We start from the raw sequence: 17,500 nt of genomic DNA, 5'->3' as shown, positions 1-17,500 counted from the left end.
TTGGCTGATACCCGCTAATTATCAAAAACCAGGAAAGAGACGTTAACTTCTTTGAGATAGGGGGCGCTCTTTTAATTTTTGGATAAAAAACGTTCGCGTTTTAAACAAGATATTTTGTCACGAAAAGATGCTCGACTATGCATGTAATTGACAGCTTTGGAAATAAAAAACTCTGACGTTTCCAAAACTGCAAAGATATTATCTGTGAGTGCCCCAGAACTAATGCTACAGAAACCAAGATGAAATTTCATACAGGAAATGGTCCAGATTTTGAATGCCCTGTGTTCCAATGTCTCCTTATATGGCTGTGAATGCGCCAGGAATGAGCCTGCACTTTCTGTCGTTTCCCCAAGGTGTCTGCAGCATTGTGACGTATTTGTAGGCATATCATTGGAAGATTGACCATAAGAAACTACATTTACCAGGTGTCCGCCCGGTGTCCTCCGTCAAAATTATTGCGTAATCTCCAGGTCCATGCGCGTTCCATTTTCTTCAGAGGAGAAACCAAACTGCCACGAATGATTTATCATCGATAGATATGTGAAAAACACCTTGAGGATTGATTCTAAACAACGTTTGCCATGTTTCTGTCGATATTATGGAGTTAATTTGGAAACAAGTTTGCGTTGTAATGACTTAATTTTCAGTTTTTTTCTTACCCAAACGTGATGAACAAAACGGAGCGATTTGTCCTACACAAATAATACTTTTGGAAAAACTGAACATTTGCTATCTAACTGAGAGTTTCCTCATTGAAAACATCTGAAGTTCTTCAAAGGTAAATTATTTTATTTGAATGCTTTTCGTGTTTTCGTGAAAATGTTGCATGCTGAATGCTAGGCTTAATGCTATGCTTGGCTATCAATACTCTTACACAAATGCTTGTTTAGCTATGGTTCAAAAGCATATTTTGAAAATCTGAGATGACAGTGTTGTTAACAAAAGGCTAAGCTTGAGAGCTAATATATTTATTTTATTTCATTTGCGATTTTCATGAATAGTTAACGTTGCGTTATGCTAATGAGCTTGTGGCGATAATTACGCTCCTGGATACAGGTTTTTTTCGTAGCCAAACGTGATGAACAAAACGGAGCGATTTGTCCTACACAAATAATATTTTTGGAAAAACTGAACATTTGCTATCTAACTGAGAGTTTCCTCATTGAAAACATCTGAAGTTCTTCAAAGGTAAATTATTTTATTTGAATGATTTTCTTGTTTTTGTGAAAATGTTGCATGCTGAATGCTAGGCTTAATGCTATGCTAGGCTATCAATACTCTTACACAAATGCTTGTTTAGCTATGGTTCAAAAGCATATTTTGAAAATCTGAGATGACAGTGTTGTTAACAAAAGGCTAAGCTTGAGAGCAAATATATTTATTTCATTTCATTTGCGATTTTCATGAATAGTTAACGTTGCGTTATGGTAATGAGCTTGAGCCTATAAATAGTATCCCGGATACGGGATTGCTCATCGCAACAGGTTAAATTATACAACCACCTAAAAGGAAGTGATTCCCAAACCTTCCATAACAAAGCCATCACCTACAGAGAGATGAACCTGGAGAAGAGTCCCCTAAGCAAGCTGGTCCTGGGGCTCTGTTCACAAACACAAACACATCCCACAGAGCCCCAGGACAGCAGCACAATTAGACCCAACCAAATCATGAGAAAACAAAAGACTTGACACATTGGAAAGAATTAACAAAAAAACAGAGCAAACTAGAATGTTATTTGGCCCTAAACAGAGAGTACGCAGCGGCAGAATACCTGACCACTGTGATTGACCCAAACTTAAGGAAAGCTTTGACTATGTACAGACTCAGTGAGCATAGCCATGCTATTGAGAAAGGCCGCCGTAGGCAGACATGGCTCTCAAGAGAAGACAGGCTATGTGCTCACTGCCCACAAAATGAGGTGGAAACTGAGCTGCACTTCCTAACCTCCTGTCCAATGTATGACCATATTAGAGAGACATATTTCCCTCAGATTTCACAGATCCACAAAGAATTTGAAAACACATCCAATTTTGATAAACTCCCATATCTACTGGGTGAAATTCCACAGTGTGCCATCACAGCAGCAAGATTTGTGACCTGTTGCCACGAGAAAAGGGCAACCAGTGAAGAACAAACACCATTGTAAATACAACCCATATTTATGCTTATTTATTTTATCTTGTGTCCTTTAACCATTTGTACATTGTTAAAACACTGTATATATATAATATGACATTTGTAATGTCTGTATTGTTGCTTTGGCAATGTTAACAAATGTTTCCCATGCCAATAAAGCCCCTTGAATTGAATTGAATTTAAATTTAGAGAGAGAGGAAGAGAGATGGAGGGTGTTGAGAGAGAGGTGGAAGAGGGTGTGTGTGTGAGAGAGGGAGAGAGAGAGAGGGAGAGAGAGAGAGAGAGAGAGAGAGAGAGAGAGAGAGAGAGAGAGAGAGAGAGACAGAGAGACAGAGAGACAGAGAGAGAGGGAGCATCCCCTGGCTCTTATCAGTCTGATGCATTTCCTGTTCCTGGCAGAGTTCCTGCAAAGCTTATGGTTAAGAAGGCTTTCATCCATCCAGACTGTGCCTTCAGCACACACACACACACACAAATGTTTGTTTTACTATCCTTGTGGGGACTAAACAATTTATTCCATGTTAAATCATATTTTTCCTGAACCTAACCTCTAACCCTAAAATGTATACAGTATATACTGTATATTATTTAAATTAAAAAATCTGGTCCTCACAAGGATAGTAAGATCAAACACACACAGACAGACACACACACACACACACACACACACACACACACACACACACACACACACACACACACACACACACACACAGACAGACACACACACACACACACACACCAGACTACAGACACAGACTACAGGACCAGACTACAGGACCAGACTACAGGACCAGACTACAGGCACAGACTACAGGCCCAGACTACAGACAGACTACAGACACAGACTACAGGACCAGACTACAGGCCCAGACTACAGACAGACTACAGACACAGACAACAGACACAGACAACAGACACAGACTACAGGCCCAGACTACAGGACCAGACTACAGACACAGACTACAGGACCAGACTACAGGACCAGACTACAGACACAGACTACAGGACCAGACTACAGGAGGAGAAGGGCTGTGTGTTCTGGGAAAGACTAAGGAGGAGAAGGGCTGTGTGTTCTGGGAAAGACTAAGGAGGAGAAGGGCTGTGTGTTCTGGGAAAGACTAAGGAGGAGAAGGGCTGTGTGTTCTGGGAAAGACTAAGGAGGAGAAGGGCTGTGTGTGCTTTTAGGTCGACTTATTATCACGGTACCTCTGTAACCTTGCAGAGATAATTCCCCTGACTATATTGTCATCAGGCATTATGGACATTCAACACAGAACACACATTTACAGGACAAATGGGGACATATACAGTATTTAGTAGGAAACTACTGTGCAAAGAAAATGAGATGAAAAAAATGCATGAATGGTAACTGCATGGTAACTGAATGGTAACTGAATGGTAACTGAATGGTAACTGAATGGTAACTGAATGGTAACTGAATGGTAACTGAATGGTAACTGAATGGTAACTGAATGGTAACTGAATGGTAACTGAATGGTAACTGAATGGTAACTGAATGGTAACTGAATGGTAACTGAATGGTAACTGAATGGTAACTGAATGGTAACTGAATGGTAACTGAATGGTAACTGAATGGTAACTGTATGGTAACTGAATGGTAACTGAATGGTAACTGATTGGTAACTGAATGGTAACTGAATGGTAACTGAATGGTAACTGAATGGTAACTGCAGTAATCAAGGCCTCCAATACCTCTTTGTGGTGAAACACATTGTAAACCATCAACGCTGTCTCTTCACTTTCACGGTGATATACCACCCAGACAGATGTGGCCAATAAGACGATAAGAAACACAGTGGTTCTTGAGTTCGAAACGGGCTTTGTTGGCATCATATTCAATCTTTAGAATCAGAGGAACTTAGTGGCAAGACTCAAGAGTACCTGCACAGCAGGGTCTTGGGCTCAAAATTCACGGCATTCAATCTAAATCACAAGGTGTGTGTATGGCACATCTGTCTCAGTGAGCAGCTCAACTAAGACAGGGCAGAGTTCCACTTCCTCTACTTGCTAGATGCTGCTCCTTCCTCACACAAACAACAACGGCTTTTCATTGTCACTTAAGCCTCGATTAAACCCAAAAGCAATGTGTTTGCATTTAGTACCCAGATCTCTATTCCCCTCGACACAATGTGAAACACACAAACACACACACAGACACACACACATACATTGTGACATAGCTGGACGGGGTGTGATTTTTTAAAATGCGTTTTAAGACTCGCCTATTAAGTGGCATAAACATCCACAGCACATCTGGACAACACCGTCAGGCAGCGTCCTCCACACACACACACACGCACACGCACACACACACACACACACACACACACACACACACACACACACACACACACACACACACACACACACACACACACACACACAAAGTTAGCGGCAGGCAGCTCTGAGCACTCACTAGCCCAGTCCAAATTAGTGGGGAGATTTATTCCCCCACTGTGGTAGGAAAATATCAAATGTGCTGCCATATGAGTGTCATAAAGATGGCAGAGGACCGTTTGATGCCTTCATGTGGGAACCTTTCAGCCCGAACACTGTGTGTGTGCGTGCGTGTGTCTGTGTGTCTATGTGTGTGTGTTTGTGCTAGTGTGTGTGTTTTCATGTGTTTGCGTGTATGCGGGCATGCGTGCGCGTTTGTGTGTGTGTGTGTGTGTCGCTCCACTGGGTCGTGTGGTGCACATATGCGTTTCCACCATGTTTGACGCCTCCGAGTATGGGCCTGATTGCCCCTGTTAGCAAACACAGCCAGGCAGTCAGACAGCCCCGGGGTGGTCTCCTTTCAGCTAGCCTGAAAACAGAGCACTATAATGGGCTAGAGATGTGAAGAGATGCCGGGTAGGATTGGGGTGGGGTAGGATGGAGGTGGGGTAGGACCGAGGTGGGGTAGGATGGAGTTGGGGTAGGATGGAGGTCATGTAGGATGGAGGTGATGTAGGATGGAGGTGAGGTAGGATGGAGGTGGGGTATGATTGGTGAGGTAGATTGGAGGTGGGGTAGGATTAGTGAGGTAGGATGCCGGTGGGGTAGGATGGTGAGGTAGGACGGAGGTGGGGTAGGATTGGTGAGGTAGATTGGAGGTGGGGTAGGATTAGTGAGGTAGGATGCCGGTGGGGTAGGATGGTGAGGTAGGACGGAGGTGAGGTAGGATGGTGAGGTAGGATGGAGGTGGGGTAGGATTGGTGAGGTAGGATGGCGGTGGGGTAGGATGGTGAGGTAGGACGGAGGTGGGGTAGGATGGAGATGGGGTAGGATGGTGAGGTAGAATGGAGGTGAGGTAGTAAGGAGGTGGAGTAGAATGGTGAGGTAGGATGGAGGTGGGGTAGGATGGTGAGGTAGGATGGAGGTGGGGTAGGATGGTGAGGTAGGATGGAGGTGGGGTAGGACGGAGGTGGGGTAGGACGCAGGTGGGGTAGTAAGGAGGTGGAGTAGAATGGTGAGGTAGGATGGAGGTGGGGTAGGATGGAGGTGGGGTAGGATGGTGAGGTAGGATGGAGGTGGGGTAGGATGGAGGTGGGGTAGGATGGTGAGGTAGGATGGAGGTGAGGTAGGATGGAGGTGGGGGTAGGATGGTGAGGTAGGATGGAGGTGGGGTAGGATGGAGGTGGGGTAGGATGGTGAGGTAGGATGGAGGTGAGGTAGGATGGAGGTGGGGTAGGATGGTGAGGTAGGATGGAGGTGGGGTAGGATGGAGGTGGGGTAGGATGGTGAGGTAGGATGGAGGTGGGGTAGGATGGAGGTGGGGTAGGATGGTGAGGTAGGATGGAGGTGGGGTAGGACGCAGGTGGGGTAGTAAGGAGGTGGAGTAGAATGGTGAGGTAGGATGGAGGTGGGGTAGGATGGAGGTGGGGTAGGATGGTGAGGTAGGATGGAGGTGGGGTAGTAAGGAGGTGGAGTTGGATGGAGGTAAACTGAGGTGTCCCGAATACAGGACACTCAGGTTGACACCGACAACACTCCTGTGTACAGGACATTGAGGTGGACACCCACAACACTCCCACACACACACACACACACAAACACACACACACCATCTCTACAACACACATCTATCACCTCATAACCCCTAATCACAACCCTGAAGCCTGGACATCAAATGAAGCAAGTAGAAACTAAACATCATCAGGAGTAATTAACGCGGTTTCATATGCAAATGTTTTTAATTCAAAAACGACAAAGTCGTTATGCTAATATGTGTGTTTCCTTAAGCCGTTGTACAAATATTCACAGCTCCAATCAGAGGGATCAGTATCACCATCTTTTCATCTATTTCCCCCCTTCTCTCCTCTCCTCTGTCCTTTCCTTCCCTCGCTCCATCTGTCTGTCCCACACCCTCTGCAGAGATAACCCAGAATTAGCATATGAAGCTATTTCTAAACTTGAGCAGTGTGTGGGTATGTGTGAGTGTGTGTGCGAGTGCGCGTGCGCGTGCACGTGCGTGTGCGTGTGTGTGTGTTTGTGTGTGTGTGTGTTTTCACGCGATGGGCCATGATGCAGCTATTACCCAGGTAGCGTGCTGATTAGGCCTGCTTGGAACTGGAGCGAGACAGGGACCCGGCCCGACTATACACAGAACCGAGGTATGAATATGCAACACCCTGATTGCTTTTCATGATTAAAGCCTATTTAATATGCTAATGAGAGCATGCCAGGTGATTAAAAGAGCAATGGGTGGCGGAGGGAAAGAACATAGAGCAGAGGGAAAAACGCTGTGACACATTCAAATACACCTTGTCTCTTGGTGGGTTGGTATTGGAATATAAAGGCTCGCTATTGAGGCAAATGCAATGCTGCTATTAGCACAACTACAGCTACTACTGATACTACTACTGCAATACCACCTACAGCAGGGATACAGCAGGGATAGGGGTTAGAGACGCAACACAATCTGAACTCATCATGGATAGGGGTTAGGGACCCAACACAATCTGAACTCATCATGGATAGGGGTTAGGGACCCAACACAATCTGAACTCATCATGGATAGGGGTTAGAGACGCAACACAATCTGAACTCATCATGGATAGGGGTCAGGGACCCAACACAATCTGAACTCATCATGGATAGGGGTTAGAGACGCAACACAATCTGAACTCATCATGGATAGGGGTCAGGGACACAACACAATCTGAACTCATCATGGATAGGGGTTAGGGACACAACACAATCTGAACTCATCATGGATAGGGGTTAGGGACCCAACACAATCTGAACTCATCATGGATAGGAGTCAGGGACACAACACAATCTGAACTCATCATGGATAGGGGTTAGGGACACAACACAATCTGAACTCATCATGGATAGGGGTTAGGGACACAACACAATCTGAACTCATCATGGATAGGGGTTAGGGACACAACACAATCTGAACTCATCATGGATAGGGGTCAGGGACACAACACAATCTGAACTCATCATGGATAGGGGTCAGGGACACAACACAATCTGAACTCATCATGGATAGGGGTTAGGGACACAACACAATCTGAACTCATCATGGATAGGGGTTAGGGACCCAACACAATCTGAACTCATCATGGATAGGGGTCAGGGACGCAACACAATCTGAACTCATCATGGATAGGGGTCAGGGACGCAACACAATCTGAACTCATCATGGATAGGAGTTAGGGACGCAACACAATCTGAACTCATCATGGATAGGGGTTAGGGACACAACACAATCTGAACTCATCATGGATAGGGGTCAGGGACCCAACACAATCTGAACTCATCATGGATAGGGGTTAGGGACACAACACAATCTGAACTCATCATGGATAGGGGTTAGGGACACAACACAATCTGAACTCATCATGGATAGGGGTCAGGGACCCAACACAATCTGATCTCATCATGGATAGGGGTTAGGGACACAACACAATCTGAACTCATCATGGATAGGGGTCAGGGACGCAACACAATCTGAACTCATCATGGATAGGAGTCAGGGACACAACACAATCTGAACTCATCATGAGGGGCTGCAGTTGCTCGTGGCCATTTTTTTTTGTACGTTTAAAAAAAAAAATTTGTTAATTTCATGCAATTCTACCCATTTTGCCATGAGGCGCAGAGGAAAGTGATCTGGTTTTACAGCTAATTTCCTGCAATGCTACACATTTTGCCAGAGGATGGAGGGATATGTTTTCAGTTTTTAATCTGATAACTGAATGAGACTGACTAACAAAATCAATGCCGCCCCCCTCCCCACCCCCCACCCCGGCTGGTAATCCGACCATCATAACAAGTTTAGATAGCTGGGCTTAGGAATCTAAAAAGGTACAGTTGGCTTCGGCTAAATCAGTGACGGACAGAACAAGAGAAATACTGCTAATGTAATAAACCACATTTCAAAATTGCAACTTGTGTATTTTATTATTTTACTATTCTAACTCTGAGTAATTTTTTTTTTTTGGGGGGTGGAATTGATGTGTGCAGTCTGTTATATCTAGTGTAATTCTCCTGTCTCATCTAGTGTCCTGTGGGAATTTAAGTAGGCTCCCTCTAATTCAATTCAATTCAATTCAGTTTGCTTTATTGGCATGACGTAACAATTGCCAAAGATCATTTTGAATATTTACAATAAATACGTAAAATTGAGAATCAAAATTGTCAATGGAACAACAGTAACAACAATAACCAAGTGTCAAAATAACCAACACATTCAACAATAACAATGAGCACACAGTAGAGGACATGTGAAGGTTGATTGGTCTGTCAGACTCTGTCCCTCAATATAGTGCCCTGCCAACCCACAGCTCTCTGCGTCCTCCCCCAACAGGACGGGTAGCCTGTCCTCATCAGAGAGGTCTTTGAAACCTTGAAATTTGGGAAAATGACACTCTCTAATTGTTTTATATTTTTTACATTTTGTCAGGAAAAGCAGCTCCGTCTCAGGTTCTACTGTTGTGAGGTGGTTGCACAGCCTTTCCTCTACAGGCAGCCAGGTTTTCCTGTGTCTACCCTTCTCAATGGCAAGGCTGTGCTCACTGTGCTCACTAATTCTCTCTCTCTCCTTCCCCTCCCGAAGGACCTGAGACCTGGGACCATGCCTCAGGACTACCTGGCCTGATGACTCCTGGCTGTCCCCAGTCCACCTGGCCTGATGACTCCTGGCTGTCCCCAGTCCACCTGGCCTGATGACTCCTGGCTGTCCCCAGTCCACCTGGCCTGATGACTCCTGGCTGTCCCCAGTCCACCTGGTTGTGCTGCTGCTCCAGTTTCAACGGTTCTGCCTGCGGAGCCCGGACCTGTTCACTGGACGTTGCTACCTTGTCCTGGACCTGCTGTTTTGGACCCTCTCTCTACCACACCTGTTGTCTCGAACTCTGAATGATCGGCTATGAAAAGCCAACTGACATTTACTCCTGAGGTGCTGACCTGTTGCACCCTCGACAACTACTGTAATTATTATTATCTGACCCTACAGGTCATCTATGAACATTTGAACATCTTGGCCATGTTCTGTTATAATCTCCACCCGGCACATCCAGAAGAGGACTGGCCACCCCTCATAGCCTGGTTCCTCTCTAGGTTTCTTCCTAGGTTTTGGCTTTTCTAGGGAGTTTTTCCAAGCCACCGTGCTTCTACACCTGAATTGCTTGCTGTTTTGGGGTTTTAGGCTGAGTTTCTGTACAGCACTTTGAGTTATCAGCTGATGTAAGAAGGGCTTTATAAATACATTAGATTGATTGCTTGATCCTTCAGAAGGGGGACCAACCCTACAGTAACTACATAATTCACTACTGCAAACAAGACAGTAAATTCCATAATGTTCAACATTTCAGCCTAGTTCACAGTGTAGTCCTCTAGAGACGTATCTCAGCCCAGGCAGATCAAAGATGGATGGGTAGAGAGAGAGAATCATGAAATATTCACACAGTGTGTGTGTGTGCTTGTGTGTGCGTGTGTCTGTGTCTGTGTCTGTGTCTGTGTGTCTGTGTGTGTGTGTGTGTGTGTGTGTGTGTGTGTGTGTGTGTGTGTGTGTGTGTGTGTGTGTGTGTGTGTGTGTGTGTGTGTGTGTGTGTGTGTGTGATGTCTCGGTGCACATCCAGAGGGGATATGAGGCGTCTGGAGATGGGTTCAAAGCCAGGCCAGGGTCATCGTGGCGATGGCAGCGCTCCCTTAGCGACAGCCGTGCGCTGTCTGATGACACTCATCATTCTTCACACACACAATGCTCACAAATATCTCAAACACACACACACGCCACTCTCTCAACCACACACACACATACCACTCACACAGGGTTTACATCAGCTTGAGAAATGAAGACATTCAGAAGACATTTTTCATCCCAACATCATCTATGTTTGTGTGTGTGTGTGTGTGTGTGTTTGTCTGAGTGTGTGTGTGTGTGTGTGTGTGTGTGTGTGTGTGTGTGTGTGTGTGTGTGTGTGTGTGTGTGTGTGTGTGTGTGTGTGTGTGTGTGTGTGTGTGTGTGTGTGTGTGTGTGTGTGTGTGTGTGTGTGTGTTTGTCTGAGTGTGTGTAGGTTTGTGTTTGTGTTCAGTTAAATGTGCTAGCCTCACAACATCTTTGCAGTGTAAGCTGCGTACTGACGGCAGGATGTTACAAAAAGAAACCAACTGTGGTTTCAGACAGGAGAGGAGGGGGTTGAGGTGTATTTCTGAGTGTGTGCGTGTGGGCAGCTTGTTTCACATGCCTGACTGTGTGCGTGCAGACAGTCCCTATCTAAAACTGTCCCCATAGGAGAACCTTTTGAAAAACTATTTTGAATCCATCCAGAACTCTTTAGATTCCAGGTAGAACCCTTTTGGATCCAGGTAGAACCCTTTAGGTTCCAGGTAGAACCCTTTAGGTTCCAGGTAGAACCCTTTTGGATCCAGGTAGAACCCTTTAGGTTCCAGGTAGAACCCTTTTGGATCCAGGTAGAACCCTTTTGGATCCAGGTAGAACCATTTAGGTTGAAGATAGAATCCTTTTTGGGATGTACGTAGAGCCTTTTCCACATAATGGTTCTACCTGGAACCAAAAAGGGATCGACCTGGATCCAAAAGGGTTCTACCTGGAACCAAAAAGGGATCGACCTGGATCCAAAAGGGTTCTTCTATGGGGATGGTTTTAGACAGGAACTGTCTGCATACATACAGGCAGGCATGAAAAACATGCTGCCCACAATCAGAAATACACCTTAAGCCCCTCCTCTTCTGTCTGAAATAACTAACGGTTGGTTTCCTTTTGTAACATCCTGCCTCGGCCTTGTTCTGTGTCATTACGTAGAGGAACCCCATTCTACTAAGATGTGTGTCTGTGTGTGTGTGTGTGTGTGTGTGTGTGTGTGTGTGGGGGGGTTCATGTGCATGCCATGCTTGCATTTCTGCATTTGTATGAGTGCGTGCATGACAGATCAGGTCAGCGGTTCTCCCTAACTAACTGCAGTGCTCTGTTCTGCCCTCTATATCAGGACTGCCCAACACTCTTCCTGGAGATCTACTGTCCTGTAGGTTTGGACTGATAACCTAAAGGACAGTAGATCTCCAGGAAGGGGGTTTGACTGAAAACCTACAGGACAGTAGATCTCCGGGAATAGGGATGGACTGATAACCTACAGGACAGTAGATCTCCAGGAAGGGGGTTGGACTGATAACCTACAGGACAGTAGATCTCCAGGAAGAGGGATGGACTGATAACCTACAGGACAGTAGATCTCCATGAAGAGGGTTGGACTGATAACCTAAAGGACAGTAGATCTCCAGGAAGGGGGTTTGACTGAAAACCTACAGGACAGTAGATCTCCGGGAATAGGGATGGACTGATAACCTACAGGACAGTAGATCTTCAGGAAGAGGGATGGACTGATAACCTACAGGACAGTAGATCTCCAGGAAGAGGGATGGACTGATAACCCACAGGACCATAGATCTCCAGGAAGAGGGTTGGACTGATAACCTACAGGACAGTAGATCTCCAGGAAGAGGGACTGATAACCCACAGGACCATAGATCTCCAGGAAGAGGGATGGACTGAAAACCCACAGGAAAATAGATCTCCAGGAAGAGGGTTGGACTGAAAACCTAAAGGACAGTAGATCTCCAGGAAGAAGGATGGACTGATAATCTACAGGACAGTAGATCTCCAGGAAGAGGGGTGGACTGATAACCTAAAGGACAGTAGATCTCCAGGAAGAGGGTTGGACTGATAACCTAAAGGACAATAGATCTCCAGGAAGAGGGATGGACTGATAACCTAAAGGACAGTAGATCTCCAGGAAGAGGGTTGGACTGATAACCTACAGGACAGTAGATCTCCAGGAAGAGGGTTGGACTAATAACCTACAGGACAATAGATCTCCAGGAAGAGGGATGGACTGATAACCTACAGGACAGTAGATCTCCAGGACGAGGATTGGACTGATAACCTACAGGACAATAGATCTCCAGGAAGAGGGATGGACTGATAACCTACAGGACAGTAGATCTCCAGGACGAGGATTGGACTGATAACCTACAGGACAATAGATCTCCAGGAAGAGGGATGGACTGATAACCTAAAGGACAGTAGATCTCCAGGAAGAGGGCAGCGCTGGTCTACAGCATGTTTCCCCTCCTCACCTCCACCGCAGGCACGATGATGTACTCTGTTCTGTCTGGCAGCCATGCTGGATATAATTAGCCCTTTTAAACATCATCTGGTTTGGCTGAAACTTAAGAAGAAGTCTCTAAGTGGTATTCTAACGTGTTGAGTAAAGCTTGAAATGCTCTTCAGCTGTTTCATTAATTAATTCAGCCCTGGAGTGCTTCCTTGTGCTGCATTACCAGAGATAAGGTTGACTTTTCCTCCGCTGAAATAAATCAAGGGAAGGTCACTGTAATACTGTGGAAGCAGAAGAAAGGCATCAAACTGTGTGAGTCGGTGGGATTCTGACTCTGATTCTGACTAAATTTGAGTTTTGGATGAACTCAAATGAGTATATGCCTCTGTCTCCTATAGGTTGAGTTGTGTAGGAGGACAGTATATTTCTCTGTCTCCTATAGGTTGAGTTGTGTAGGACAGTATACTTCTCTGTCTCCTATAGGTTGAGTTGTGTAGGTTCTCTGTCTGCTATAGGTTGAGTTGTGTAGGAGGACAGTATACTTCTCTGTCTCCTATAGGTTGAGTTGTGTAGGTTCTCTGTCTGCTATAGGTTGAGTTGTGTAGGAGGACAGTATACTTCTCTGTCTCCTATAGGTTGAGTTGTGTAGGACAGTATATTTCTCTGTCTGCTATAGGTTGAGTTGTGTAGGACAGTATATTTCTCTGTCTGCTATAGGTTGAGTTGTGTAGGACAGTATATTTCTCTGTCTGCTATAGGTTGAGTTGTGTAGGACAGTATATTTCTCTGTCTGCTATAGGTTGAGTTGTGTAGGACAGTATATTTCTCTGTCTGCTATAGGTTGAGTTGTGTAGGTTCTCTGTCTCCTATAGGTTGAGTTGTGTAGGACAGTATATTTCTCTGTCTGCTATAGGTTGAGTTGTGTAGGTTCTCTGTCTGCTATAGGTTGAGTTGTGTAGGAGGACAGTATATTTCTCTGTCTCCTATAGGTTGAGTTGTGTAGGAGGACAGTATACTTCTCTGTCTCCTATAGGTTGAGTTGTGTAGGAGGACAGTATACTTCTCTGTCTCCTATAGGTTGAGTTGTGTAGGACAGTATATTACTCTGTCTGCTATAGGTTGAGTTGTGTAGGAGGACAGTATATTTCTCTGTCTGCTATAGGTTGAGTTGTGTAGGAGGACAGTATATTACTCTGTCTGCTATAGGTTGAGTTGTGTAGGAGGACAGTATATTACTCTGTCTGCTATAGGTTGAGTTGTGTAGGACAGTATATTACTCTGTCTGCTATAGGTTGAGTTGTGTAGGACAGTATATTACTCTGTCTGCTATAGGTTGAGTTGTGTAGGACAGTATATTACTCTGTCTGCTATAGGTTGAGTTGTGTAGGAGGACAGTATATTTCTCTGTCTGCTATAGGTTGAGTTGTGTAGGAGGACAGTATATTTCTCTGTCTCCTATAGGTTGAGTTGTGTAGGAGGACAGTATATTTCTCTGTCTGCTATAGGTTGAGTTGTGTAGGAGGACAGTATATTTCTCTGTCTGCTATAGGTTGAGTTGTGTAGGAGGACAGTATATTATTACTCTGTCTGCTCTAGGTTGAGTTGTGTCGGAGGACAGTATACTTCTCTGTCTCCTATAGGTTGAGTTGTGTAGGAGGACAGTATATTTCTCTGTCTCCTATAGGTTGAGTTGTGTAGGAGGACAGTATACTTCTCTGTCTCCTATAGGTTGAGTTGTGTAGGAGGACAGTATATTTCTCTGTCTCCTATAGGTTGAGTTGTGTAGGACAGTATACTTCTCTGTCTCCTATAGGTTGAGTTGTGTAGGTTCTCTGTCTGCTATAGGTTGAGTTGTGTAGGAGGACAGTATACTTCTCTGTCTCCTATAGGTTGAGTTGTGTAGGTTCTCTGTCTGCTATAGGTTGAGTTGTGTAGGAGGACAGTATACTTCTCTGTCTCCTATAGGTTGAGTTGTGTAGGTTCTCTGTCTGCTATAGGTTGAGTTGTGTAGGACAGTATATTTCTCTGTCTGCTATAGGTTGAGTTGTGTAGGACAGTATATTTCTCTGTCTGCTATAGGTTGAGTTGTGTAGGACAGTATATTTCTCTGTCTGCTATAGGTTGAGTTGTGTAGGACAGTATATTTCTCTGTCTGCTATAGGTTGAGTTGTGTAGGTTCTCTGTCTCCTATAGGTTGAGTTGTGTAGGACAGTATATTTCTCTGTCTGCTATAGGTTGAGTTGTGTAGGTTCTCTGTCTGTCTGCTATAGGTTGAGTTGTGTAGGAGGACAGTATATTTCTCTGTCTCCTATAGGTTGAGTTGTGTAGGAGGACAGTATACTTCTCTGTCTCCTATAGGTTGAGTTGTGTAGGAGGACAGTATACTTCTCTGTCTCCTATAGGTTGAGTTGTGTAGGACAGTATATTACTCTGTCTGCTATAGGTTGAGTTGTGTAGGAGGACAGTATATTTCTCTGTCTGCTATAGGTTGAGTTGTGTAGGAGGACAGTATATTACTCTGTCTGCTATAGGTTGAGTTGTGTAGGAGGACAGTATATTACTCTGTCTGCTATAGGTTGAGTTGTGTAGGACAGTATATTACTCTGTCTGCTATAGGTTGAGTTGTGTAGGACAGTATATTACTCTGTCTGCTATAGGTTGAGTTGTGTAGGACAGTATATTACTCTGTCTGCTATAGGTTGAGTTGTGTAGGAGGACAGTATATTTCTCTGTCTGCTATAGGTTGAGTTGTGTAGGAGGACAGTATATTTCTCTGTCTCCTATAGGTTGAGTTGTGTAGGAGGACAGTATATTTCTCTGTCTGCTATAGGTTGAGTTGTGTAGGAGGACAGTATATTTCTCTGTCTGCTATAGGTTGAGTTGTGTAGGAGGACAGTATATTATTACTCTGTCTGCTCTAGGTTGAGTTGTGTCGGAGGACAGTATACTTCTCTGTCTGCTATAGGTTGAGTTGTGTAGGACAGTATAATTCTCTGTCTGCTATAGGTTGAGTTGTGTAGGACAGTATACTTCTCTGTCTGCTATAGGTTGAGTTGTGTAGGACAGTATAATTCTCTGTCTGCTATAGGTTGAGTTGTGTAGGACAGTATACTTCTCTGTCTCCTATAGGTTGAGTTGTGTAGGAGGACAGTATATTTCTCTGTCTCCTATAGGTTGAGTTGTGTAGGAGGACAGTATATTTCTCTGTCTCCTATAGGTTGAGTTGTGTAGGACAGTATACTTCTCTGTCTCCTATAGGTTGAGTTGTGTAGGAGGACAGTATATTTCTCTGTCTGCTATAGGTTGAGTTGTGTAGGAGGACAGTATATTTCTCTGTCTCCTATAGGTTGAGTTGTGTAGGACAGTATACTTCTCTGTCTCCTATAGGTTGAGTTGTGTAGGAGGACAGTATATTTCTCTGTCTGCTATAGGTTGAGTTGTGTAGGACAGTATATTTCTCTGTCTGCTATAGGTTGAGTTGTGGAGGTGGACAGTATATTTCTCTGTCTGCTATAGGTTGAGTTGTGTAGGAGGACAGTATATTTCTCTGTCTGCTATAGGTTGAGTTGTGTAGGTTCTCTGTCTGCTATAGGTTGAGTTGTGTAGGAGGACAGTATATTTCTCTGTCTGCTATAGGTTGAGTTGTGTAGGTTCTCTGTCTGCTATAGGTTGAGTTGTGTAGGTTCTCTGTCTGCTATAGGTTGAGTTGTGTAGGTTCTCTGTCTGCTATAGGTTGAGTTGTGTAGGAATACAGTCTTTCTCATCATATATATGGGCTGCTTAAGGCCTCTCTGCATATGTAGAATTGGATTTATTATTCCCCAACTTCCCGATTCTACTATCTCCAGTCTACCAGTTTGCGTTCCGAAAGTAGTGACTGTGTGACCTCTATATTAGTGACTGTGTGACCTCTATATTAGTGACTGTGTGTCCTCTATACTAGTGACTGTGTGTACTCTATACTAGTGACTGTGTGTCCTCTATAGTAGTGATGGTGTGGCCACTATAGTCGTGATTGTGTGGCCTCTATAGTAGTGACTTTGTGTCCTCTATAGTAGTGACTGTGTGTCCTCTATAGTAGTGACTGTGTGTCCTCTATAGTAGTGACTGTTTGTCCTCTATAGTAGTGACGGTGTGGCCTCTTTAGTAGGGACTGTGTGTCCTCTATAGTAGTGACTGTGTGGCCTTTTAACTTTGAGCTTGTCCCCCTGCAGCTCCACATGCTTATACTAAACAGACTCTTTAAACCAGATGAATGGTCCTATATCCTCTTTATTAATCCTCTTCTCTGCACCTCCCAGCCACAGCATTTTAATCAGCTTTCTTAACCTTTTGATGCAGCAGAATGTCCTTATGAACACACACAGGGCCTGGCAACGACTCCGCTGTCACTTCCTGGCACAATTGGTTTCAGCAGCAGGGATCCTCCAGGCAGCTTTAGAGCTGGGGCTGCGTAGCGGTGTGTGTATGTGTGTGTGTATGTGTGTGTGTGTGTGTGTGTGTGTGTGTGTGTGTGTGTGGGGGGGTGCGTGTGTGTGTGTGCTTAATCGAGTGTCAAAACTCACACTGCACTTGATGCCAAACATGTGTGTATTTGTCTTTATAAACCCAAATATTATGTCTCTACTCCTTCAAAGCATTTTAAACAGAGCCAGACCAATTGTATTCAGACTTCCTGGTTCCTACCTGTGTTTCCTCTTTCCTGCTTGGGACAGATTCCTTTAGCGGGCGTCAGCCTCCTCTCCTCTTCCTCATCCCCATGTGGG

The 17,500-nt window shown here is 44.7% G+C and overlaps 1 protein-coding gene and 1 long non-coding RNA gene across 12 annotated transcripts in view; one reads left to right on the top strand and one right to left on the bottom strand.

Annotated features, from left to right (window-relative positions):
• Positions 1-11,512: 11,512 nt before the first annotated feature.
• On the top strand, positions 11,513-16,573 carry LOC127931441 (uncharacterized). Of its 10 annotated transcripts, XR_008141158.1 has the most exons (7): positions 11,513-14,195; positions 14,375-14,713; positions 14,746-14,927; positions 15,864-15,951; positions 15,993-16,080; positions 16,122-16,416; positions 16,481-16,573. It is a non-coding gene; the product is annotated as an uncharacterized LOC127931441 (long non-coding RNA). The 10 variants fall into 10 exon arrangements; XR_008141160.1 differs by lacking the exons at positions 14,746-14,927; positions 15,864-15,951; positions 16,481-16,573 and adding exons at positions 15,222-15,309; positions 15,433-15,608 and having other exon boundaries at positions 14,375-14,462; positions 16,122-16,245; XR_008141154.1 differs by lacking the exons at positions 14,375-14,713; positions 14,746-14,927; positions 15,864-15,951; positions 16,481-16,573 and adding exons at positions 15,178-15,265; positions 15,433-15,476; positions 15,521-15,608 and having other exon boundaries at positions 11,513-14,283; positions 16,122-16,245.
• Positions 16,574-17,278: 705 nt separating this feature from the next.
• Positions 17,279-17,500, bottom strand: part of LOC127931439 (B-cell lymphoma/leukemia 11B-like) — an 18,777-nt gene continuing 18,555 nt past the window's right edge. For both annotated transcript variants that reach the window (XM_052524176.1, XM_052524177.1), the window contains exon 2: positions 17,279-17,500. This exon is cut by the window's right edge and continues 289 nt beyond it. In XM_052524176.1, the coding sequence (XP_052380136.1) occupies positions 17,401-17,500 (100 nt within the window). In that variant the 3' untranslated portion in view covers positions 17,279-17,400.

Source organism: Oncorhynchus keta, chromosome 8 (genome assembly GCF_023373465.1).
Source record: "Oncorhynchus keta strain PuntledgeMale-10-30-2019 chromosome 8, Oket_V2, whole genome shotgun sequence".
NCBI lineage: Eukaryota > Metazoa > Chordata > Actinopteri > Salmoniformes > Salmonidae > Oncorhynchus > Oncorhynchus keta.
This window is presented reverse-complemented; position numbering and strand designations above follow the sequence as displayed.